The sequence below is a fragment of the Protopterus annectens genome, chromosome 9.part0, assembly GCF_019279795.1.
Source record: "Protopterus annectens isolate FY-2018-M chromosome 9.part0, PAN1.0, whole genome shotgun sequence".
NCBI lineage: Eukaryota > Metazoa > Chordata > Ceratodontiformes > Protopteridae > Protopterus > Protopterus annectens.
The window spans coordinates 1870848627-1870874295 of NC_056743.1; the positions used below are offsets into that span (position 1 = coordinate 1870848627).

Below are 25669 nucleotides of genomic sequence, written 5' to 3' on the forward strand. Positions count from 1 at the left end.
TTGCTCCTGTCTCACACTATGTGGTTGTTTTCTAGAATACAGCACAATCATGCTAAACATTGTAAGCATGCTATATACATGCAATTCTTCATACACCATTACATTACAAAATGCAAAATGAAATGGAAACAAAATATAATAAAACAGTCAATGTGTTAATACAACTTTATAAACATAACCCATCTTTCAGTTCTGACTACAAAAGCAGTATTGGAATTAATTTCCATTTTGACATTCAGTAATGTTTGTACAGAAATGAATGCTGGTACTGCACTACTGACCGATTGACATCTGATGATCATGTCCCAAAATGGGTTTATATCATAAGCACAAAACTGCACAACATCGAACGGCATTTCATCGAATCTGAATTCTCGAACACTGACAATATCAAAGCCATGGAACATCAAATTCTTACCCAGGGCAAGAATTTGGTGGGCCGTTCCGTGGCTTTGCTATTTCCTCCACTGTGGTGCAATCTTGGAGTTGGTATATTTAAGTAGGAGGGTGTGGGAGGGCACAGCCCCCCACATTGGGGGGGTTGTGGGGGTGCAGCCCCCCGACATTAGACATGGTTTTTGATGTGCTTGTGTTGTGTGTGTGTTTCTCAGAACAGCAATTTTTTCCCTGGGAAAAAAATCACTATTCTGAGATTTCGATGTTATCACATTTCGAACTTCCAAGTTTGAGCTTATGGTGTTCGATATTTTGGAAGTTCGATTATGTGATATAAACCCCCCAAAACACTGTATACACGGGGTGTCAGCCCCACACAAGCTACATCTCTGCGCTACACTCAACTTGAACATTTGGCTGTCTATTACAGTTAGAACTGCTTTTTGCTTGATACACTCATTTACAAGACATTAAATGATGGCTACTCTCCACCACTCCTCTGCAGGCAGCAGTTTAGAAACCAGTCCTATACTCTGAAATAATGATACAGTCCACCATTCACTGGTTTGAGTGAACTTTCTTGAGAATAGTTTCAGTTGTTTGGAACAGTCTCCCAGAGTCTGTTAAGAATACTGGCCAACTACTAATTTTCAAGGGAAAAACTCAAGAGGCCATCTGTTGAAAGAAAGTACATTCAAGTGCTGTGGAGACATGGGATAACACAGTGATACACTGATCCTTAGGCTAATACAACCAAAGCACACTGGGCTCCACTAAAATGGTGGTTTCATTGCAAACTTTGTATGTTTAGTCTGTTTTTATACTACATTAGGATAGCAAAATTGATGCAAATATACTAATTATCCACATCCTTTTTGTATATCCATGTAAAATTTACAAGCTGATTCCTTGTCCACTATAATGTAGCAACACCTGTGCAATATGTTTACATACAATTCTGTATATACAATGAAATTTACATTGTATACCTATGCATTGATAATGCATACATTGTTGTAAGTGTTGTTTAATGTTTTACTTTTCACTGGCACACCTCAACAATTTACTGTGCATGCGATCTTTGTCTAATGCCTAGGAAACAGCACTTTTTTCTTTCTGTTTCTAAAGTGCATTTCTTACTTGTTATTATTTTTGCTACTGTGGCACTGGTTATGGCTGAAAAGGGGTTCTTGGACTAGTTTGCTTACCAAGACAGCAAAGTATAAATAAATAAATAATAGATATTAGCCATGTCATGTGCATATTGACTGCGCACCACTTTTCTCCTGTCTACTTCTTTCTCTTCCTAACCCTTATAGACCTACCATTGAACTAGTTGAGACATTCAGGTACTCTCGCAGCCTACTTTAATATCATACCACCACTTATATCTGAAACAATTTCCACCGACTTTGCTGATTCCTGCAACAGGACTCATATAGCCTATTACTCAGCTATTACACCTCCTAAATGTGTGAAAAGTTTAAGTACCTAGTCTCTGATTAATTCCTATATCTGCTTTGCACCCACTGCATTAAGTGTCCTATATAAATTTTGCTAGCTGACAGCCACTCATATGGACTGTTCTCATGTATATACTCTGTATTGTTGTATATCTTTGATTTGAGAATCATTACTTATGTACTGTTTTTTCGCCAATTGTATAAGCTGCCAATAATATGTGCTAAATATCTTTATTAATGTAAATTCTGTATGTATGTGAAATGTCTTTATATGTGGATCTTTTCTCCCTGGGACTCCACTGAAAATGGGCACTTCTGGGCCAGCTGGACCATCCCAGTAAACAAATGCAAACAAACAAATAAATAAATAAATAAATAAATAATTCTACACATGCTTCTTTATTTGTAAATAACCACTGATAACTCTGAATAAGTCCAGTATGTTTAGCCACTTGGAAATACCACTCTGGACTACCCATCACACAGAAACATACAGGCCAAAACACTAAACCTTTTAGTTCAAATCAGGTCATCTACCACAATGTATAAAACCCACTTTGGCATGTTTTTTGCGCTTCTTACTACTCAGTCAAGCTCCTTGTGGTCCTGCAGAGTGGTGCTAGCAGCAGAGAGGCTAAAAGAGTGACTGCTAACCTGATAAAAGTGTTTGTTTTCCTGCTTCTACCTGGGCAACTGTCAGATCTAGCTAAACTGCAAGTATTTCTGCTTCGTGAACTGTTTTAAAATGTTTAAAGTTGTTTTTGCACCTGCACTTTTAAAGTTTGTCCTGTTTGTTGCATTTACCTGTTGAGGATACACACTCAAGTGCGCTAGCCTGTGTTACATATTTATTGCATTTTTCTGCTGTTTGTTGCAAAAAAAAAAAAAGTCCTTGTTTCCCATCTTTCCTGACCTAGAGTAGTCCAAATACAGGCTTTGCTGTATTCTGGACTTTTGGAAAGTTCCTGTGTTGCCCATTTCCTTTCTTGGATAAAGGGAGGCTTCTTTGTTCACCAGTGGCAGTGGGGAGCTTGGAGCAGCCTATCTATCCCTGGAGGAGTGTTCCCAGCACAAGAATCTGGTAGTCTATTGGCCGTTTTGGACCAATTTCTAGCTCTTTCAAGTCCCCCTGTTTAAAACCCACTTTAGAGTGGCTTTGCTTGATTTTGGCATAGCGCAGCATCGGGCAGCGCCGCTTAATTGGGTTTAAACCATTCTCGGCTCCACAAAGTCTGCTCTGTACTTTTTCCCTTAGAACTGATCTAGTTCTTATAATAAACACCCTATTCCCACTCTAAAGCCTGGCACTTACTCAATAAAGCAATTATATAAGTCAGCACTAAAAAATTAAAAGCACTACACCCTCACAAACTCCCCTTGAGTACTTTGTTCCCCATTGGCCCTTTTTTTCAATTATAAAGGAATTCCCAATACTATTCTAGCATGTCCAAAGGTCAGTTGTCAATCTCCTCTCTGGTCCAGCTGGTGAATCTGGGAATCTTGAGGCAATGTTACAACTGCCTCATGTACACAGACAACCCTCTCCTCCTCCCAACAAATTCCAACACATGTGAGAGATGCAACCATATAGCCAAACTGGAGGCTAAGCTCTCTCAACTCAGTACTGGCATAACCAGTCAGGAGGAGAAGGAAACCACACTCACTACAATTCCAGTCTCACATAGACCTACCACGACAGCAAACCAAACACATAAACACACAAAAACATACTCGGAGGCTCTAAATAAAAGTCTGCCTAAGCAGCAGAGACCTCCAAAGCAGACACCCAAGCAAACACTACCCCAAAACAAAACACGTGCAACACATAGCTCACAAAGCCAGTGTGCCAAACAGTTACAGCCCTTGAGGCTAAACAACACACCTGATACACTTGTAATAGGTGACTCTATCGTCAGGCACACTGACGTCCAGCTCACCAGACTGAACAAGGAGAAGGTCACGGTGAGCTGCCTGTCGGGTGCTAGGATCCGCCACATAACACAAGCACTCAGGTCACTCCAAGGCAAGTACAAATATGACTCAGTCATTGTCCATTCTGGTGTGAATGACCTGAGACGTACCTCCCTGGACTACATGAAAAGAGACATAGAGGAGCTCTCTGGGCATGTAGCCCAGGCCGGTATGACCCTGACCTTGAGTAGCATCTTACCCTCACCAAGAATGGTGCCACAATATGAAGACAAGATGATCAATTTCAACAATTGGCTTAAGTATTGGTGTCATTCAAAGGGGATCCAATGCCTGTCTGCTTGGGATGACATGCTCGACAAGCCATGATGCTTCGCTAGGGACGGCTTGCACCTGTCACCCCTGGGCTTTTGGATATTGGCAAAGGCTCTTGCCACCCCCATAGTGCCTTTTTTAGGCAAGGCTCAAAAGACAAACCCACCTCCATAGGTATCACAAGGGATAAGAAACTAAGAGTAATGCTACTCAACGCCAGAAGTCTAAACATCAAGATGCATGCACTCGAAACTCTCCTTAGCATGGAGAACATCGATATCTGTGCAGTAACAGAAACCTGGTTCAAGGCTCCTGAGAGCATCCCAGCACTACCAAGTTATACCTCATACCATGTTTTTCGGCCCCAAAACTTGGACCGAACCACAAAAGGAGGGGGAGTATCAATATTCGTCAAAGATACCCACACCTCCAGGTTGGTGGCACAGCACGAAGCATCAGAGACTATCCATGTGCAACTAACAGTGGGTAAAACTGCCTTCCAGTTTATAGCCTGCTACAGTACACCCTCCCAAACCCAGGAACCCCACTCAGCCTTCCTGAGAACACTGGAAAATATGAAGGTCTCTCCAAACACCATTATATTGGGCAACTTCAACTACCCTAACATAGACTGGGAGCATTACTCTAGCTCCAACACCCTAGCCTGAAGGTTCCTAGAATTTATAAACTCAAATGCTATGGAACAACTTGTTGCCACTCCCACAAGAGGGGAAAACATACTGGACCTGATCATCACCAACATGGGGACTCTATGCTCCAGACCAGAAGTGTATCCCTCACTGGTAAGATCAGACCATAAACTAATCTCGCTAGATATTCACATCCCGACCCCAGCCCCTGCCCAGAAAACCACAGTGAAAAACTTCTCTAAAGCAAATTTCACACTCCTCAAAACTGAGGTGGAATCCTTCAAAGCCCCCGGGCCTGTGGTAAATACGGCTCAGACAGCAGAATCCTTTATAAATGCATTCTATGAACACCTTCAGGAATGCATGGATCATGCAATCCCAAATAAAACCAAGACCCAATCCTCCAAAGTTAGGCGTCCTGTCTGGTGGACCCCAGCCATAAACAAACTATACAATAGAAGGAGGAAGCTACTACATGATAGAGCAAAATCCCAAAAAGGGAAGGTATCTCTGATCAGTATTAGCAAAAAACTACGGGCACTCATAAAATCATCTAAGGACAGCTTTGAGAGAAAAATTGCACAGGACACTAAGGATAATCACAAGGCTTTCTTTAGTTATGTTAGGAACCTGGGTGGGAATTCCCAGATATGCTCAGAATTAGTCCAAAATGACAAAAAATACACCAAACCCACAGACATTGCCAACATCCTAACTGACAGGTTCAGCACAAACTCCCCCCCCTTCCCTACCAAAAGGGTAAATATCTATCCCAGCAGAGTGCTGCCCCCCTGCTATCTCAGATGCACAGGTAAGAGCCGCCCTCTCCAAAGCAAAAAACACAGCATCAATGGGACCAAATGGTGTCCCGGGCTGCATCCTACATGAACTCCAAGAAGAACTAAACCCAAACATAAAACTACTGTTCAATCTCAGCCTTACTACAGGATATGTACCCAAAGAGTTGCATACAGCAACAGTGGTTCCTCTCCACAAAGGTGGTGCTTCAACGGATCCTGGAAACTATCGCCCCATAAGCCTGACTAGCTTGATCTGCAAAGCTATGGAAAGGATCATCATGGACCTCATAAATAAAGATATTGGGGACCTACAGACACTGGATCCTACCCAGTTCGGCTTTGTTAAGGGCAGATCCTGCCTCTTAAACCTGGTTGATTTCTTTGAAACAGTCACCAAGGCCATTGACGAGGGGAAGGTGGTCCACACAGCCTACCTGGACCTTGCAAAAGCCTTCGATACAATACCCCATTCAGGCATTATAGATAAGCTCACCAGCTTAAATATAAACCCCTATGTCACTAGATGGGTTGCAAACTGGCTCAAGGACAGAACCCACATGGTTAGAATTGCTGGAGCCATGTCAGACTCCAAACCAGTTACAAGTGGCATCCCACAAGGCTCAGTCCTGGGACCTCTCTTGTTCGGTATATATTTCTCGGAGGTACAGGCTAACACGGAAGGACTGTGGCTGACCAAGTTCGCAGATGACTGCAAACTGGGCACCATAATCGACTCTCCAGCCAACACAAGCATCCTACAAAAGGGCCTCATAGAAACAGACAACTGGTGCCAGAGCCATGGCCTCAAGCTAAACACCAAAACGTGTATAGTCATCCCCTTTGGCAAAAACAAAGTGCCCACAAATTACCACATAGGTGGTAATCCATTAAGTATGGAAGAAGTAATTAGGGACCTGGGGACCCAAGTTGATAGCAATCTCTCATTTGACAACCACGTGGCCAAAGTTGTTAGAAAAACATTTTATATAGCCCACCTAATCATGAAGGGATTCACATCTAGATCAGGGGAGGTCATCGTGCTTCTTTACTCATCCCTCATCAGGCCCATAATTGAGTACAATGCCCCTTTTGGGATGTACCTTACCAGACACCTGCAGCAACTGGAAAGACCCCAAAAGTACCTCACCAAGAGGATCAAAGGGCTCAAACAGATGCCATATGCTGCCCGGTTAAAGAAACTCCAGCTCTACTCAGTGGCATACCGCCTGCTCAGAGGCGATCTGTGCCTGACGTATAAAGCCATGTCCAACCCGGAATTAATGGACATGCTGCACCTCAGAAAATCCAAATCCCATCGAGCTACATGCTCGAGAGACTTGAACCTCAGCACTGAAATAAATAGGACATGCTGGAGGGACAGATTCATAACCCAGAGGCTCCCTTCACTCTGGAATAAAATCCCAGTCCAGGTTAGGCAGAGTCCCTCATTTACTCTCTTCAAGAGGAATCTTGATGAGTGGATGGGAGATCGTAGGTTTACCCCGGGTATCACTTCTGTGTCACTGTTAGACAGAGGCACAGTATACTAACCTCGAAAAAGGGCATAGCAAAATTAATTTAAAATGATGGCGAAAGCCAAACACACTCTGGCTAGGCTTATAAATGCCCTAGGGCAGATAGCCTAGTATGAACCTATGAACCTATGAACCTATAATATTCCACCTCAGTAATAAGCTGGTATAACCATGCATTAATCATTTTATCACATTTTCACAACCAACAAAATGAAAATGAAACTAACAACAAACCAACATACAATACCTTTCTGGTCATTTTATTTTGTGGCTTACTGCAAGAAACACACAATGCAAAGCACTAGGAAGCTTTTACAATGGTTGTTCCTCTGGCATTTATTTCACTTAAACAGAGTTATTAGCATTTTTCAAAATACAGTAAATAATGAACATTAACAAAGATTTATATCCGTGCAAATATTTTAACAGCAACTTCCTTTATTCGTTTAAAAATAAAATATAATTTAAGGACTTGACATGGTTAAATCAGGTACAATATTATCCATTTTAGATCTGTCTAAATCCAGGTTACAGACTGTATTTTCATCCATTCATGTTGTAAGCTTTCATGACTCTTTTCATCCCATACATCTCAACCTGCTTAGTGGAAGAATTTTGGGAAGTGGAAATCTTCCTATTATTTCAATAGTGAAAGCTGCAGTTCTGCCATGAAACACTGATTTCCACAATCCTGAAGATCAAAAATTGTGACAAATAATGCCCAAATAGCATAAGGGCAAAACAATTACCTTTAAATGCTTTTTACAGGGGGCAAGCCCCACCAAGATTCCCCAAACTTATATATGCCAACTACCAATTCCTACCACAGTTGGACCATAGGTTCATAGGTTCATAGGTTCATAGGTTGGTACTAGGCTATCGGCTCTATGGCCTATACAGCCTAGCCATAACAATTCCCTGGCTATTTCTTCCCACACTATTTACTTCCCTGGACCCCTGTCTAGCAGGGCAACTGACGTGATCTCCGGGTGAATTTCCTTTCTCCCATCCAATCATCAAGGTTCCTTTTGAATAGGGCCAAAGAGGCACTCTGCCTGACATGTATGGGCAGTCTATTCCAGAGTCTGGGGACCAAACCAAAGAAGGGAGAAATCTTCCAAAACAGATGAATTATTGCCAGAGCACACTTAGAAATCACATTGTGCAATGATTTCCTGTTGTAAAGCAGAGATTGAGGTTGTTAGTGTTTATTTATTTATTTTCAGACTGCTGACACTCAAGGACTTTTACCTTGATCATTTGTTATTTATTTATTTTTCATTCAACGATTTTGGGTAGTACTGCTGGAGGCACTGTAAGAGGAAGGATTCAGCTGATGCTCTGTGTGAATCATTGCCCAATTAGCTGATATTCTATGTGAAACACTGCCCAATCAGCTGATGTTCTATATGAATTACTGCCGAATCAGCTGATGTTCTGTGTGAATCACTGCCCAGTCAGCTGATATTTTGTGTGAATTACAGCCCAGTCAGCCGCATTGGCTAGTTTGTTGGCTGTCTGTTTAAGTGTTTAAGTTGCAGAGGCCTGCATTTTGATGCCCTCCATTTGGTTTTGCTACACAGAGCTATATATTGTACAACATCACTGCAATCCATAGATACTCTTGAAAGTAAACTCTAACTATAGCTTAGTGTCCCTGTTTTACCCCGCCAACTTACACGCATGGTCAATCCACATCCAGCAGTCATGTACCATGTAGTTGTTATTAGTCCACATCCTCCAGATATAGTTTACGTTAGGACATGCTGTTAATGCTAGGTTAGATGTGTTATTTACTAAACTATCTTGCCTTGATTAAACTCCCTGAAGGTGAGATTTGCCAATGCCAGAGGTTGGATACTGTGACCTCTTGTGTTTAAGATCCGTAGCATGTACTGACAAAGTGACAATGATATTTGATAGCAGTTTTTAATGTTGCAATAAACAGGCCCAACCGGCTGATTTGAATGACAAATCAACTCTTATCCCTTCTCCTGCCAGATTCATAGTACTTGTTATTTTTAGGCACTGTAGGAACTGCCTAATGCTCACCGACAAGTGATTATTTCCAGACATACTTAATATAATCTTGGAAAGATGTAAGTATCTGAACAACATGAAGGATACCCTCTCATCTAAAGGAACTGACTTTGAGCAAAACACATTTTAACCCATGATCTTGTATGATTAGCCAAAACCGACATTTTTTTTTGTTCAATAGTTTTGCCCCACAGCTTACTATCAGCTGACACTAGTGCCTCTCCTTGTTCACCCAGCCCGCAGGGCTATTCTTTTCACCCCTGGACTTACCCAAACCCGTATTTGTGTTGTAACTGAGACTTTGTTTCATTACAAAAATACAGTCTCTTCTTACCTAAGTGCTTAGAATGCATCCAGGGCTGAGGGAGACAACATTTTCATATTTTTCAGGAACTATTCACCTCTAGGAAAATTCCTCAGGACCTTCATATCAAACTTACTAAACTCTGGCTTATGAAAAACAAAACAAATTCTTACTTTGAGTGATGAAGAGGGGGTCCTCATAGGGTGGTTGCTGGTATCTTTTAACAGAGACACGAAGTCCGGAAGGTAAAAAAACTAGGGTGGAGAGGGAAAAGTGCAAGACTTAGTTTAGATACCCATAGGGAAAGGAATCCCACTACAGGCAAACTTATGAATAACCTGGACAGAGTTATCAGGACTAGTCTGATCTATATTCCATGTATTTTGAATCTAAAATGAAGGCATTCTTGAAAGCTGTGACTTTTTTACTAAACAGGTTTGATGAGAACTAGTTCTGTACATTATTTAAAATTCTGCAATAAAAGGGGAGTATTATGAATAAACTGTTTTGTTAATGAAATGTGGAAAATGTAGAAGCATATGGTTAAAGTGCATCTTCTTTTTTGAGTTAATGATTGCAATATGTCACAGTAGTTAATTTATTGTAAAAACATAGAACAGACTGATGGATTATAAGCAATTAACTGACAGCTTGTAAGCCATTACTTTTTTAATTCAAGTGGGGACTGGAATGGCACTGACTGAGTGTGCTTCCCAGGACACTGGATTCTCATTATACAACTTTATCCTGTTCTGCTTGAAGATTATTTAATATTAGATCCTTACTCTATGGCATGTTAGTGTATGCCTGAAATGTTTCATTTTTTTGTCAAATTTCAAGAAACCATCATAAATTTCTATATAAAAATTGAACTTTTGAGGAAATGGCATAATTCCTTCTTCTCCGTACCATACATCATTACAAATTAGCAAACAATACGTCACAGATTTCCCCGTCTAAATATGCAGAGAGATGATACTAGGTCTGCAACTCCAACAGCTGAATGCATAGGTTAATTATGCAAGCACGCTCTGATTGTGAATTCTGTCTTGTGCAGACTGATGATTAGATACTCTTTATCTGATTCTTATCTTGTATCTACCTAAGCGCAAATCATAAAAAACGGAAATGGCCTATAATGCAAATGTCTCATTTTGCACACCTGCAATAAATAAGCATATTCATGCCAAATAACATTACAAGCAACACTGTTCATTTTATGATATACTAATTTTGTTTTGCATAAAAAATAATATTAATATTAAAAGGAAAACACCTTACCTTTTACAATGTCATTTATGTTGAAAGCTGAATGTAAAGGTTTGTCCAATGCTGTGTGATTAATTTTGCAGGTGACAGTTGAATCTATTTCTGCTAGAACAGTGATGTTACTTTGTACTCGGTATGTCTTGTCTTCTCCATATAAATGTATAGCTTTTTTAGGGTTAGGAAGCTCAGTGCCATTCTTCCACCAGGTAACACTGATATTTGAAGGATAAAATCCTGATGATGTACAGGTTAATGTCACATTTGTATTAAGCAGCACTCTATCTCTTGGTCCAGAAACTGAGGGATGAGGTGGTCCTTAAACAATATGAAATGTTAATAATTAGTATACTGAACTACAGCAATACAATTGGAATCACTAACTGCAGGTTTGACATAAAGTTATTTATAGTGGAAGTCCAATCTGATTATATCAATTATATAATGTTCATTATGTTGTTAGATTCATAGATTCATAGGTTCACAGGTTGGTACTAGGCTATCAGCCCTAGGGCCTATACAAGCCTAGCCATAACAATTCCCTGGATATTTCTTCCCACACTATTTACTTTCCTGGACCCCTGTCTAGCAGGGCAACTGACGTGATCTCCGGGTGAAATTCCTTTCTCCCATCCAATCATCAAGGTACCTTGATGATTGGATGGGAGAAAGGAAATTCACCCCGGGGATCACGTCAGTCGCCTTGCTAGACAGGGGTCCAGGGAAGTAAACAGTGTGGGAAGAAATAGCCAGGGAACAGATTTTAGAAATGGAGCATAAAACACTGAAACTTTGCTGCTTGTGTTTAGTTATTCCTCTGCCCTACACACAAGTCAAATTTTGTGGCACAATGTCTAAAACACAAAACAAGTGGGTTATGATCAGAGTCCAAGTCATAAGCCTTTGTATGACTAACTTCATGTTTGTATGCTCAAAGGAATTGCTTCATAGATTCAACTTTCTTAATTTTGATAGGTATAAGGATTATTGTAAGGTGTTATTTTAAATTTAATTTGTCACTTCTAAAGGTTCATCTGCAGACACACACATACACACACACGCACACACGCACACACACACACACACACACACACACACACACACACACACACACACACACACACACACACACACACACACACACACACACACACACACACACCTTTTTTGTAAATAAAAATAATTTGTAAAGGTTTGTGAATCCCTGTTTTAGCTCTTAGCTTTCAAACTTTTGATAATTTGCATGTTTGTCATACTTATATATCTATCTAATTATATAGATAGAGAGATAGATAGATATAGATATATGGGTCTCCTTTTGTTTGTCGAAAACACACTTTCTCAACAAACAGGTCGAACCCACTTAAGCGAAAGTGCACTACATCAGAAGTATACTTTCATGAAAGCCGATTCACCGAAGCACATTACAGTGGGGATAAGGAAATATATCCTTTTCCCCACTGTAGTGCAATCTTGGAGTTAGTATATTTAAGTGGGGGTGCAGCCCCCCACATGGGGAGTGCAAATTAGTGTTTATACTTTTTTTTCCAATTCTGTGAATCGGCTTTCGCAAAAGTGCACTTTCGATGTAGTGCACTTTTGCGGAAGTAGGGTTTTGCTTTTCTTTTTCAAGATTGTGATATTTCTATAAAGAAAACTAGACCCAGATATAGAGATTGTTTATTTGTCTTTTCCCGGTTAGGGGTTGCCACAGCGGAATGCCGGTCCACTAATAATTGGCAGTTGATTTTTATGGTGCCAAGTTGCCAGCCCAACACCGAACCTTAAGCGAAGGCATGCCCATTCACACATGTCTTTCAGAGGCCACTCGACCATGGGGAGAACATGCAGACTCCACACAGAAGGCACTCCAGCCGAGAATCGAACAAGAGAACCTCTTGCTGTGAGGCAACAACACTACCGCTGTATCACCATGGCTTTTACCCAAATATATAGATATATATATATATATATATATATATATATATATATATATATATATATATATATATATATATATATATATACATATATATATATAGATATATATATATATATATATATATATATATATATATATATATATATATATATATATATATATATATATATATATATAGTCCAACAACACCATTAGGTGCACAACCAAATAGGCACACAGAAATAAATATAAAGGTCACAAACAAATAAATCCAGCACTCACGATATTCACCATTTTCATAATAACAATGGGCCCCACAGAATGGTATTCACAGAAAGTAAAACACAAGTAAAGCTGAAATTATCCCAAATAGTGGATTTTATTCTGTAACAAACTTGGGAGGCTATAACAAATGCTGCAGGTCTGATAATCTAGCTGTAACAAACTCTGTAATAGTCCAAAATAATAGTCTGACTGTAACAAACTCTGCAACTCAGCAGGCTGTAACAAATTCAGCAGGCCTAGCAGTCTGGCTTTAACAGACACTGCAGGCCTGATAAACTAGCTATAGCAAACTCTGTAATAACCCAAAGTGGTGGTCTGGCTGTAACAAACTCAAATGACTTAAATATATGTGTATTGAATTAAGTCATGTTTTTTGGAACACTGTACCTTTAAATGTCCATATATTTAAGTCATGTGTTTGCAGTAGCTAGCTTTTGCACTGATAATTTCAGTGGGTGAAACCAGTTTGCAGAGTTTGTTGCAGCCAGACCACCACTTTGGACTGTTATAGAGTTAACAGAGTTTGTTACAGCCAGGCCACCACTTTGGACTATTACAGAGTTTGCTATAGCCAGTTTATCAGGCCTGCAGTGTTTGTTACATGATTACCTTCAACAAAGATCTTTAAAAGTAGTATTTTTTGCTGTGGGGTTTACTTTTAAACCTGGGCTCAGGAAGCTTATGCTCTTCATTTTTCAAAATGCATAAGCATTGAAACAGGTATCAATACCAACATTTTGAAAATTAGCATACAAAATTCAGGAAAAAAAACTATCACAAAAAGAAACAACCAGATTATTTTAAGATTAGCTAAACAAAAACCCAACCACTACATTCAAGGTTTTCTAAGGTAAGGTGTAGGGTTGAGGTTAGGTTCAGGTGCAGGGTTATGGTTAATTTGTCCTAGTAAGAATGGACAGATCCTGCACCACTGTTTCTGTACCATTACTACTACACAAGTCACACACACACACACACACACACACACACACACACACACACACACACACACACACACACACACACACACACACACACACACACACACAGCAGTGCAGAAACACAACACTAAGTGCATTCCTTAAGTAGCCTTTACTTTAACCCTTGGCTAAAAGCACTCACATAATTCCAATACTTTTGGTATATCTTAATGTTTCAGCATTAAACAGCCAAACACACATTTACTTTACCGACATGTGATCAATCTTCCTTTTCTGACATCTGCAACATTTGACAGTGTAATCCTCTTGATATATTCTTCATACCATTCACTGTCCAATGAATGAATGACACCCATATTTGTGGGTGTGTTGATACACACACACACACACACACACACACACACACACACACACACACACACACACACACACACACACACACACACACACACACACACACACACATTCATGGGTAAATAATAGGCTAACTGTCTTCGGGTCCATTTTCCCTTGGTAAGTATCAAATCCTGTACCACTTCTCCCTGAGGTGAATACTTTAGTCATTATGCCAACTCTCAACAGCAAATATATATATATATATATATATATATATATATATATATATATATATATAAGAAATGAGCTAATACACTAATAAGCAACTACTCTATGAGCACCTATGTTAAAGTCAAATAAAAAAAATTACCTATATATAAGCAATAGGTAAACAACTCCTGCACATATACATGCTGGCAAAAACAAAATAAAACACCACTTCCATAATTTTGATATGGGCAACCCTGCTGCACCTCCATGCCCCTGCAATGAAGAAACGCCGCAATTTCGAGTTACATGAGCGAGTTCGCTCACATGTGTACAATGTAACACTACACTCCCCCATATGTTAAACAACTTACAAAATTAAAAATAAAAATAATTTTTTTTCTTCTGATATAGCTGCCCGTATTTGCGTGGGTTTGCACGGGTTTGCCCATTGCTTAGCTACAGTTAGCAGCTTAGACACCAGAAGAGGATAATAAGAAAAATATATGCAAATTAAGCAAAATAGAGTAGTGGTTAGAGCCTTCGCACAAAAAGGAGGTGTTCCCGGTTTGAGTCCCACTACTGCACGTTCCATTTTCTGTGGGAAATCTGTATACAAAAATATTTCCTGACATTTTTTATGTATATGTTTTGTAAAAAGCATTGAAATGTTAAATGTAGTAGTGAATGAATTATATATATATGAAGGTGGAATGGTTATGCATTCTGAGGTATGAGTACCCTATTTTAAGCAATATAAAGCACTGCTAAGCACATTTTACCATTATTGAGCATATTTAAATACAATTGCGCGTAGCTGCTCACCGCGCTAACCAGTGCAACCGCAATGTATTTGCTCATAGCTGCGCACCTCGCTAACCAGCGCAACATTGGGCAATGTTGGGCAAAGTCGGGCAACATCGAGAAACGTCGAGCAACGTTGAACAACTGTAAAAGGAAAAAACTTCAAAGGCCAATTCACGTTAGGTTCAAGCAAGGCACCCTTTATTACTTGCAGCAAGGAGACAAAGCATGTAGGCACAAGGTTTGTCTGAATTACTGGTGATTAGTACGTTATTCTTATACAGTTCTCTTCCTGTCACACAGAAAATGTTACTATTCTATTGCTGACGTAGTTAGACACAGCTTTCTGTATGTTCTACAGAAAATGTTACTAGACTTATTGCTGACTAAATTAGATTATCTGCTGTTTTGCAAAACATTTTGAGAAAAACAACCTGGCCTTGGGCTTATTTTAGCCCACCTTAACTTTTCAATTCTTCAATTGTACTGTTCTAATACATGTGTTACATTTTGTCTAGATTCAAGGTACATTTCTAGCTTTGGTATAAGTAATGCTGACTATGGTTTAAACTTTCAAGCATCTATTGTTTTCTTTATCAAAGCTTCTAGCAGCTGTACATTTTCTCATGGCATAAGCAGAAATGAAATATCTTTGTTAAGTCTCATGACATTAGCAGAAATGAAATGTCTCTTGTTATTTTCATGACATTTGCAGAAATGAAATGCCTTTTGTTAAGTTTCTAATAGCTGTGCAGATTCATGCAGTGTGAACAGAATAAATGTATTAACCCTTTTAAGCCTTGAATGCACTAAGCATGCATATTACTATTATATATTTTTCTAACAGCAACGTTGGGCAAAGTCGGGCAAAGTTGAGCCAAGTCGGGTAAACACGCTCACATCTGCTTTACTGTTCCTTAACCAGTCAGGTCTGCCCAGCAGGAAAATAAAAAGCAGTGACAGGGCTCGAACTCAGGATACTGTGCACTATAGTCACAGTACTTAAGCACTAAGCCATGACAGCATTTCACAAACATGCACTTTCAACAGACACATATCTATCAAAGGAATTTTAAACATTGCCAACATCAGCTAAGCAAACGTGCCTACAGATGAGTTTTTCCAAAACTGGCCAAACACAAATAAGTACGGGAAATGGGGCATATTTAAGCTCCACAGGCGGGAATACTTGCTATAACTGGTTGTAGCTTCCTTCTGCAGTCAGCATGGCTGGTGTTGGTGAAGGCACTCGATTTAGAGTGCAATTCTGGGGCATCCAGGAGTCCAAAGTAATGGTTTGGCTCCTTGTCCACAATCATGAGGAAAGACTCCTGCGGGGCCAGTACCAGGGTACCCAATATAAAATGGAGGCCTGGAACAGTCTTGCCCGTGATCTCACCAGTGCTGTTGGTGATCCTCGGACTGGTGAGCAGGTCAGTCACTATTATTCTGACCTGAAGTGACATAGGGAGGATCAACTGGACCAGTGGATCCAGGAATCCCGTACGATGCCTAATGCCCCAGTACTGAGTAAGTAGCCATTGTATAAAGTAGTTAAGAATTGCTATGCTTGTCTATACTATGGATAGGTATGTCTCAATATCACTGCATTTACTTCACAGCTGCAGGTGTCTGGGCTATGAACCAGCAAGCCCATGATGATAGGCTGCAAAGGCTGCGTCATGAGGCAGGTTAGTACTTATTCTGCATGCACTGTTATATAAAATAAATGAGAGAGCCTTCAAAAAGTATTTTAACCCAATAAATAAAGGTGTAATAATCCTTTAATAAATGTATGATTCATGGAGTGCGTCTGTGTCATTTTCTTTGATATGTTGTTGTACTGTTGCCTTCTTTAAATAGTAGTGCTGTATTAAGCAGTGTCAACCCACACTTGGGTATGCCCATATAACGTGGATGAAGGGAGTGCCAGTATCTTGTATGCATATGTACAGCCCTCAACTGTTGGTTCATGGCCAGCATGTACAGGTTAATCTGGCACATGAGTAGCTTGGTATTGTGTTCCCCAGAAATGTCAGTGTGCTGCCAGAAATGTAGGGAGCTGTTAACATATAACTGATACTTTCACCTGAACATATCTAGATAATTAAAAAAATGAACATATAAATACAAGTAAAACACTATAAAATATTAATAAAAAATTGTATTTACATCAAATTAAAATATTTGATAAATATAATAAAAAACATTTAAATTTAAATATAATTTAATAAATAATTTTCCTTCTGCATTTAAAGGTAATAAAAAAAATTGCATTGGTATTTAAAATTACCTTATATAAGTAAAAATATTTTTATTTTTGTAAACTTCAACATTTTCTCATTTATTCATCATTAAAATTTTTTTTAAAAATTATTTCTGTTGATGAAATTCTAAAATCCATCCGACACTATTTTTAATTCCTTAATTCTAAAACCTCTAAATTTCATTATTATTATTATTATTTCTTTTTAAACGGCTTTAAAACAAATATTTCTTTTTTATTTCTTATATCTTTTGTTCAACTTTTAATTACTTTAATTTTCTTTTCCCATTTTTCCATAAATATTTCATTTATTTATATATTAGTAAATTATGTTTTGTAAAATATGTTTTTTTATTATATAAATAAATCTTTGTCTTTATAAATTTTAAAAAAAGTTATAATTTATGTATCTATTATATTTATAATTTTAAGTATCAATTAAAATTTTTTTTCAGCTTCCTTTCTTAAACAACATATGGATGCATTATTTCACTTTAACAATTTTCTCAGTCAGATTTTGCTCTATAAAAATCATTTTTGGAAAAATTTCTTCTACAACCTTCTAGCTATTCTCATAAGAGGATTCTAAATAAATTAAAATCATGCTCTTCTATTTCTTAAAAATCCAACATATAACTTTAGATACTCACTTTTTTTAATGACAGAACTGTTTAAAAAATTTATATTTTTTAGGATCCTTATCTCATAAATCTGTTGAATTAGTCTAGAAATAGTTCCCTCTTTTATATTTCATTTCTATAAAAAATCTATATCTTTCTTTAAATATAATATTAAGCCTTCCTTATGCTTCTTTCGTACTATTTCTTTTCTAGAATCCTTCATGTATGTACATTTTAATGAATTTATTTTCTTCATCATAATTTTTCTATACATTTTTTGTAACATCAATTTAAGTCTTCTCTAAATACTCAGTCTTCATGTAGATTTTTTATACATCTGTATTTTGTTTTTGTCTATGTCTGAACTTCATCATTTCACTACATCAAAAATATATTCATTATTGTTTACTTTGTTAATTATCTATCAACAAAGGCGTGTAAGTACTCTTCATATTATACCAGTAGCCTAGTACCTCTATATACTCAGGAAGCCGTCATCTACAAAACTTTTTCTGCTTCCCATTGCTGCACATACACAATATCATGTCAATAGCTAAACTTTCCACCATACCAACTCAATCTTCACTAGTACCATCCATAACACCACTGCATCTATTTTTACTTCAACATTCCAAATATATCACCATTTTTAATTATCACTTATTTATATGCACATTGCCTTTTCCCAAACACAAGATTATTTTTTCAAAATACATGAGAATTTCAATATCCTGCATTTATTATATACAACTTTTTTCAACAATCCCAAAAACTATCATCATATTTTTGTTGAAACCACTTATTCATTCTTCATTACTTCAAGAATTTTTTAGAGTCCTTAGTCTTTTCTAATATCTCTAACAAACTGGTCTCATTTATATATATAAACACTGTGAATATAAACTTTGAATTATATATTATTTATCAATAATTTGGTATATTATTGCTGAATTTATTTAAATTATAACACATGGTGTCTGTTAAAATTTGTATGAATACTTGTCATTTATTATAAAGATCATAAATGACTTGTCATGATTAAATTTCATTCATGAAGTAAACAAGCTTATTCCTGTTCTTATTCAATCTCATTAAAAGTTCTGTGTAATAATATGTATATATTCAGGAACCTTTCGCCTAGTATTTGTTCCATTATTTAATTTATTTATTAATTTCATAATGATCCCATTTCAATATACAATAAGTCATTTAGATAAAACCCTTGCCCATCCTTAGATTTTTCTACTTATATTTCACTTGAGAATTTCAACTCCCTTTACTCTCTAACATCATGTTAGTTTCTGATTTCATACTGTTTAATCAAAACATATTCAAAAATATTCAGATTGTTTTGTTTAAATTCTCTCTACACTCATGTATTTCAACAATCCAAATGTTCCATAGGGCAGAGGTATTTAAGGCAAAAGGCAGTATAAATTTAAATCATTGTTTTTAAATACATTTTTTTCATTAATTTCCTGTTCAACTTGGATTTCAACACATTTATTCCAGCACAGAAAACAGTATTAATTCATTTTTGTAATAAACTATGCAGTGTGTAAATTAATGCTAAAAAATAACTTTTGAACTTTAGAAGCACAAGTAAACAGTATTTGATTAATACAAAAAATTTTTTTTTTTTAAATAATACAGTTTACTGTTGAGGAATGTCCTAAACAAATATGTTTTTGAGAATAGAAGAAAAAAGAAATATCCTAAAAACATTCTTACTGTTTTTTTATTTGGAAGTTTTTGTGATGTATGAACATTAAATGAAAAAGGCTTGATAATATTAAAAATCTCTGCTATTTTTCTTTGTTCTAACAGGGTTTCTGATGCACTGGGGCAGTACACTGCATAAAAACTATGGAGAAAGGAAATGTACCTTGATTTTTTGCAAATTTTTCTGAATGGAATTTGTTTTTTAGAATGATGAAATTAATGTAAATGAGAAATGTTGATATGTTGAACTATATATATCCAGCTTTTCTAGGTATAATTGGTTCTTATTAATATGATATAATGACTTTTTTGATTTGACTTTAAACTTGTATTATGTTGTTTGACTACCTTTGTTTAGGATTAACCTATATACCCATTATTTTATATCTACAAAAAAAATACAAATTATATGTCCCTATTGTGAGAATTTGGTGAAAAATAGATAGGCCCATATGAAAATATGAATATTACAATGACAAAAAATATTTCTCAAAACATTAAAATAGACACAGTAAGGATAGGTTTGTGATCAGATAGAAGTTATATAATAAAGACCAGAATATTTATATAAAATATGATGTTGTGACAATGGATGTCACTTCACTGTTCACAGTTATAATAATAATCTGAAATGATTGAGAAATGATATGCTTATCGTGTTGAATGAAGCATAGAAACAAATTTTAAGTGATATGTGAGGAATGCACTAGAAATGTAATTGTTATATAAATATCTTTAATTTTTTGAGTAGCAATATGGGCAGTATGATGGCTATGCGGCTGTGCGCCTTATGTGATAGGCTTGTATGGATGATGCTCAAGATATTGTAGATGCAATTAATAGATTAGCTGATGAGGGACTGGTGTTATTTGTAGCAAAATATGGGTTGTCTTAATGCGCTTTGATGTAATGGATGGTACTAGTGTTGAGTGAATGTCAGCAGCACATTATTTTAAGATTCAGTATTTGATATGGGCAAAGAGACAGACGTGTTGAATAAATGCGTGCAGAGATGGAAGAATTTTAACAGACATAGTTATAAATACAGCAGATGTGTGTAAAGAAACGTGACATGGAGCAATAGTAAAGTACATAAGGAGAATTATGACGCAACAATTGTACACACATATGCAAGTCCTTCAATATAGAAGACAAATGCTATATTAGAGAAGCTATAGGAAATACTTACAACAATTGAGAAGTTGTAAAGTGAAAATGAAAAAGTTGCTGTAGAAATAATTGAACAGAATAAATATCTAAATTCATAGAAAAATAGGAGATGGAATATAAACTGCTCAAAAACTAAAGATACTAAAGATGTTAATAAAAATAGAATGTTAATAAAAGAAGGAAGACTTATGAGATAAAGAAAATATTTGGAAGATGACTATAGTTGAAGATTGAGAATGTTTTGAAGATTTTATTGGAAAAAATGAGATGTTTTGAATTGGAGAAAATGAGACCCTGCTTTCTTAAAGAAATAAGAAATGCTTAAAGCAACACTATTAAAACAAAGAGAAGAACAAAGCAAGAATTGTCCAGAAACTGAGAAGGGAAATTTTATGAAGATATTGGAATATGAATACTCTAATTTATATTAAAGAGATCATATAATAAAATTACTAATAATTAGACATATATAATGGATAAGATGCTGTTGTTCAGAGATTTAAAAATTTGGTTTATTGCAGCTATGAACTTGCTGGTCATGCAAATTCTATATAAATTATCAATAAAATGAAAAAGGAACAAGCTTGATAATATAAACAGGATAGAATAAAAAAAAACAAAGGAAACAAATTAATTTATGCAAAAGAAGTGGAAGAAGAAGATAGGAAACATATGGGCTATTTTATAAAGGTAAGAAATAGAGAAGAATGAATAAAAGGTGAGGGGAAGCAGGAAGTGATTCAAAGAGATATTTTTGTTACCTTACAAACTTGTTTGAAAAAATCTCAAAATGAAGAGGAGGTTTTGAATTTACTTCGAGCTTATGGAAACATAATTAAAACATAAAATGTGTCTGTTATATTTATATTTGTATTCATCTTATGTAGAATATAATTAAAATTAAATTAAATAATGCAAATATGTACTTTTATGTAATATTAATATCTATATATTTTCATTGGTTGAATTTGTTTTTTTTAAATACCTGATGTTTTTTATGTTTCTGATGAAGAAGCGTTACAAATGCCAGTTTACTTAGATTTACTCTTTCAGAAATCTCTTCTGTGTGAAACTGCAAGGACAAGCTAACCTGTTTGACTACTACTACTCAGTTACTTATTTTTTTGGTTTTTTAACGGGTTTTACTGTGGCTGCACAGTGATTATTTTTCAATGATTGATATACCATTTTTTTTATCAGCAGCTGTGGTCATTGGTCTTTTCATTTTTTTTCGCTTGAGGTGTCTACCAGGCATTTATCCAGCTTTTGTTTTCTTTCACGTATATCTAGATAATTATATGAAAGTAGATCTGTCAGTGTACCATCTTAGCAGTAGTGTGTGTGAGCAACTCTCAAAATATGTTGCAATAACATCTGCATCTTGGACAGTTTGTATGTATGATACAGCTCATGTATATAATGATCTAGCAAAATCCAATTGCACCATATAAGGACATTGGGTAGTGTAATAATACATGTAAGGGATATATAACTGCAGTTAATAGGAATGTAGTGAAAACTAGAAGGATATATAAGTTATTAATTGAGCTATCTTTTCCCACCCTACTGTATGTGCATAAAAAATGCAATTCCACACCTCAATCGGTATGTCTAATCTCAAAACATTTGTTGGGACATATGTCCTATTGGTTTATAAATATTTCTATTTATTTCTATGCATGTGTCCTGTTAAAATACCACAGTATTGGTGGCCTGTTGCCATCAATTCAACCTGCATGCTGTTGTAATGTCCACTATTGTTCTATATATGCATGTGTTATGCTTGCTTTTCAACTGTTGAAAATCTGGTGTGTTGGTTTAATGGGAATATGTCTGCATGCTGTTATAACTAATTGGGAATGCTGTTGACTGTTACTAACCCATATCTTTATTAAACTCTCCAAAACATAGTTCATATGGGAAGGCCAGTCCCAGCGGACCCACCTGTCCCACCTCAGCTGGCCATGGCACCTGGCACCAGCAGATCTGGTGCCCAGCCTGGGACCTCCTCCTCCATTGGCCCTGTGCCACCTTTGGGTGGAAGCACTGCAGGGGATGGGGCTCGGCCCCCCGTGCAAGCGTGGGCGGAGGGGCACCTATCACCTTTCGAACGATCCAGGCTGTGGTGTGTAGAGAGATTGAATGTTCTGTTGCAGAACCTCTATGCCAGCATGAGGCCCGAGTGGTGCAACTCCCAGGTCAGCCTGCCCCTCCTACACAGCCCCCAGCACAGCCACCCTCTGGACCGTGTAGGTGCAGTGGTGACTGCCCATGGGTGGGGACCTCAGTCCCACTATTTCCATCTGGGGGCTCATGGGCTTATGATTTCCAAACATCCGTCCTCATCAAAGGTGTTCACCCACCACATGTGTCATATACCACCCCTGTATGCATCTTGTTTGTCTTGTCTGTTTGCCTCCCCAACCTTCCTCCCCAAATGTATCTACTTTCCCTATCCCACATTCCACTCTCACCTGAAAAAAAGGGCAATCTGCTCCCAAAAAATAATTACCCCACATACATAGCAGCCCATTTTGCACACATGTCCACTGGACACATGAAATGTTATTTAACTGGCATTACAACATACTTTGTTGTCCTCACCCCTCTCTCAGGGGTTGAAGGTTTCATATCTACCTCCAAATTTATTGCACTTGGACAGCTGTTGCTGTTGAAGAAATGGGCAGCTATGGACCTTCCCTACACCCATCCTGCACATCCCGAGCTATTTTCCATTCTGTCTTTCCCTTTTTGTGTCCCTTTTTTACAACTTTCCTATCTCCCGTTTTTCTTTTCTTTCAAAGAAATTAGAGCAGAGGAGGTGAGCAGGAGTAAGCACTATTAAGCAGTAGTTAGTGGGTTTGCACGGGTTTGCGCTTGTTTGCACTTGGCTAAGCAATGCGCAGCAATGCGCAAATCCGCACAAACCTGCTTACAACTGCTTAAAAGTACCTTAGTCACTCTGTATGTGAGGGTCCTTGTTCTGCTCAGGAACAAAATAAAACACCTCTGCAAGTCTCAAACCCCAGACCTTGCGCACACTACACAACATGAAGTACCACTAAGCCACAGTAGATATACATTAAGTTGGTGCTTAAATAATATCATGCATCAGAATGAGTGAATGTAAAGGAAAATTAGGAATACCATACCACACAACTTGTTCTGTGGATGTTGACCAACAGTTGTTGTGGGATTACATTACATGACTGTGATAAGAGAAGCAGCCATTCTAGCAGGAAATAATGTTACACCATCACTTTACAACCCCACACAGTATCACAGCAGGACACACACTGGCATATCTGTTTAGGGCAGAGGCCATACCTCCCAATTGTCCCTAATTTTCAGGGATGTCCCTGATTTTGACACAAATTTTAGCTCTGTCCCTTTGAATCCCTCCTAAAACTACTGACTTTGGGCAGAAAGGTGGTGAATTACACTTAATGAATAATGACAATAATTAAGAGTTAGACAAGTGTTCAGAAAAGGTGTATTAATTCATATGCTCTGATTCTGTCAATGTTTCAACTTAATGGCACTAATATTTTAAAGGTGTCCCTGATTGTCCCTGACTTTTTCTTGACTTTTCCCTGAGTCTGTTCAAATATGTACCTGATTGGTTGAGAGGTCTGGCAGAGGCAGAAACACAGAGGCATATTAGCCTTTCTGCTGTTACATACTGTGCAAATAGCTTTGGAAGGAGTTTCGGAAGCATACCCTTATGTAGGAATACAACACTGAAATACAAATGGATGCAACACACTACACATTCATGTCAGGGAATTCTCCTTATTGGCCTCTTTACAAATTCACGTAACAACTGGTTGTGAAATGGTGAATTTAGCCATGTACTGGTAGCAACCAACTGTAAGAATGCCATTGCTCTATTGCTGAAAAGACCTGTGTAGTGCACAGACAAAAAATAACAGGCTATTCTCTGGCTATCATGTGAATAGGTCCACAGTTGGGAGTTACGCAGACAGACTACTTGCCTTGATAAACTAACATGTACATAGCAACCCTGTAAGTCCAGCATGATAAATTCCACACAATACTACTTACGTTCTCTGTACTTCTGCAACCCTACCCAAATGTAGAATATACCTGTGTGTGCAGGGTCTACCAAGGATGTAGGTAAGCATACTCACAGTACTGAAATGTGTCCAGTTTTTCTGAGCAGCTTGTGCTAATGTCAACACTAAAAAGCACAAACTGAATAGAACTGAGTAAATGAATATTCACAGTATAACAGTTCACAAACAATTCTTGTGCCAAAGGAATACATCTCTATAACTAGCTTTGTATGGCAGTTAATTGTAACAGTAAAAAAGAAAGTACATCTTTCCATGTATCTTGGGGTAGCATTTTGAGGGGTGAGTACATTTCTACACTGACAAGTGGGTACTGGAAGCAGCAACATTAAGTCTGAGTACAAAATGAAAATCTCTGGCTACACCCCTGGCTTCTGATATAAGAACTATACCAACCTTCTGTCTTAAACAATGATGTCCACACCAAACAAGGATGATCTTCATCTTGAAAAGCTGAAAGGGCCACACCTACATGAGTCAGCAATTTATAGTACTGAGTTGCTATGACAGTGATTACTGCAATTACTACACAACAGGCTGCATGCAGTTAGCAAATGGTGGCCACTAATTGGTGCAGAGGCCATCACATGCTCATGTGTAAATTC

The 25669-nt window shown here is 37.4% G+C and overlaps 1 protein-coding gene across 1 annotated transcript in view; it reads right to left on the reverse strand.

Annotated features, from left to right (window-relative positions):
* The window catches only part of LOC122810814 (tyrosine-protein phosphatase non-receptor type substrate 1-like), a 310868-nt gene that overhangs the window by 62389 nt on the left and 222810 nt on the right, over positions 1 to 25669 (reverse strand). Inside the window, exon 4 of the mRNA XM_044082374.1 lies at positions 10714 to 11016. Coding sequence (XP_043938309.1) covers positions 10714 to 11016 — 303 coding nt within the window. The remainder of the gene's footprint in view (positions 1 to 10713; positions 11017 to 25669) is intronic.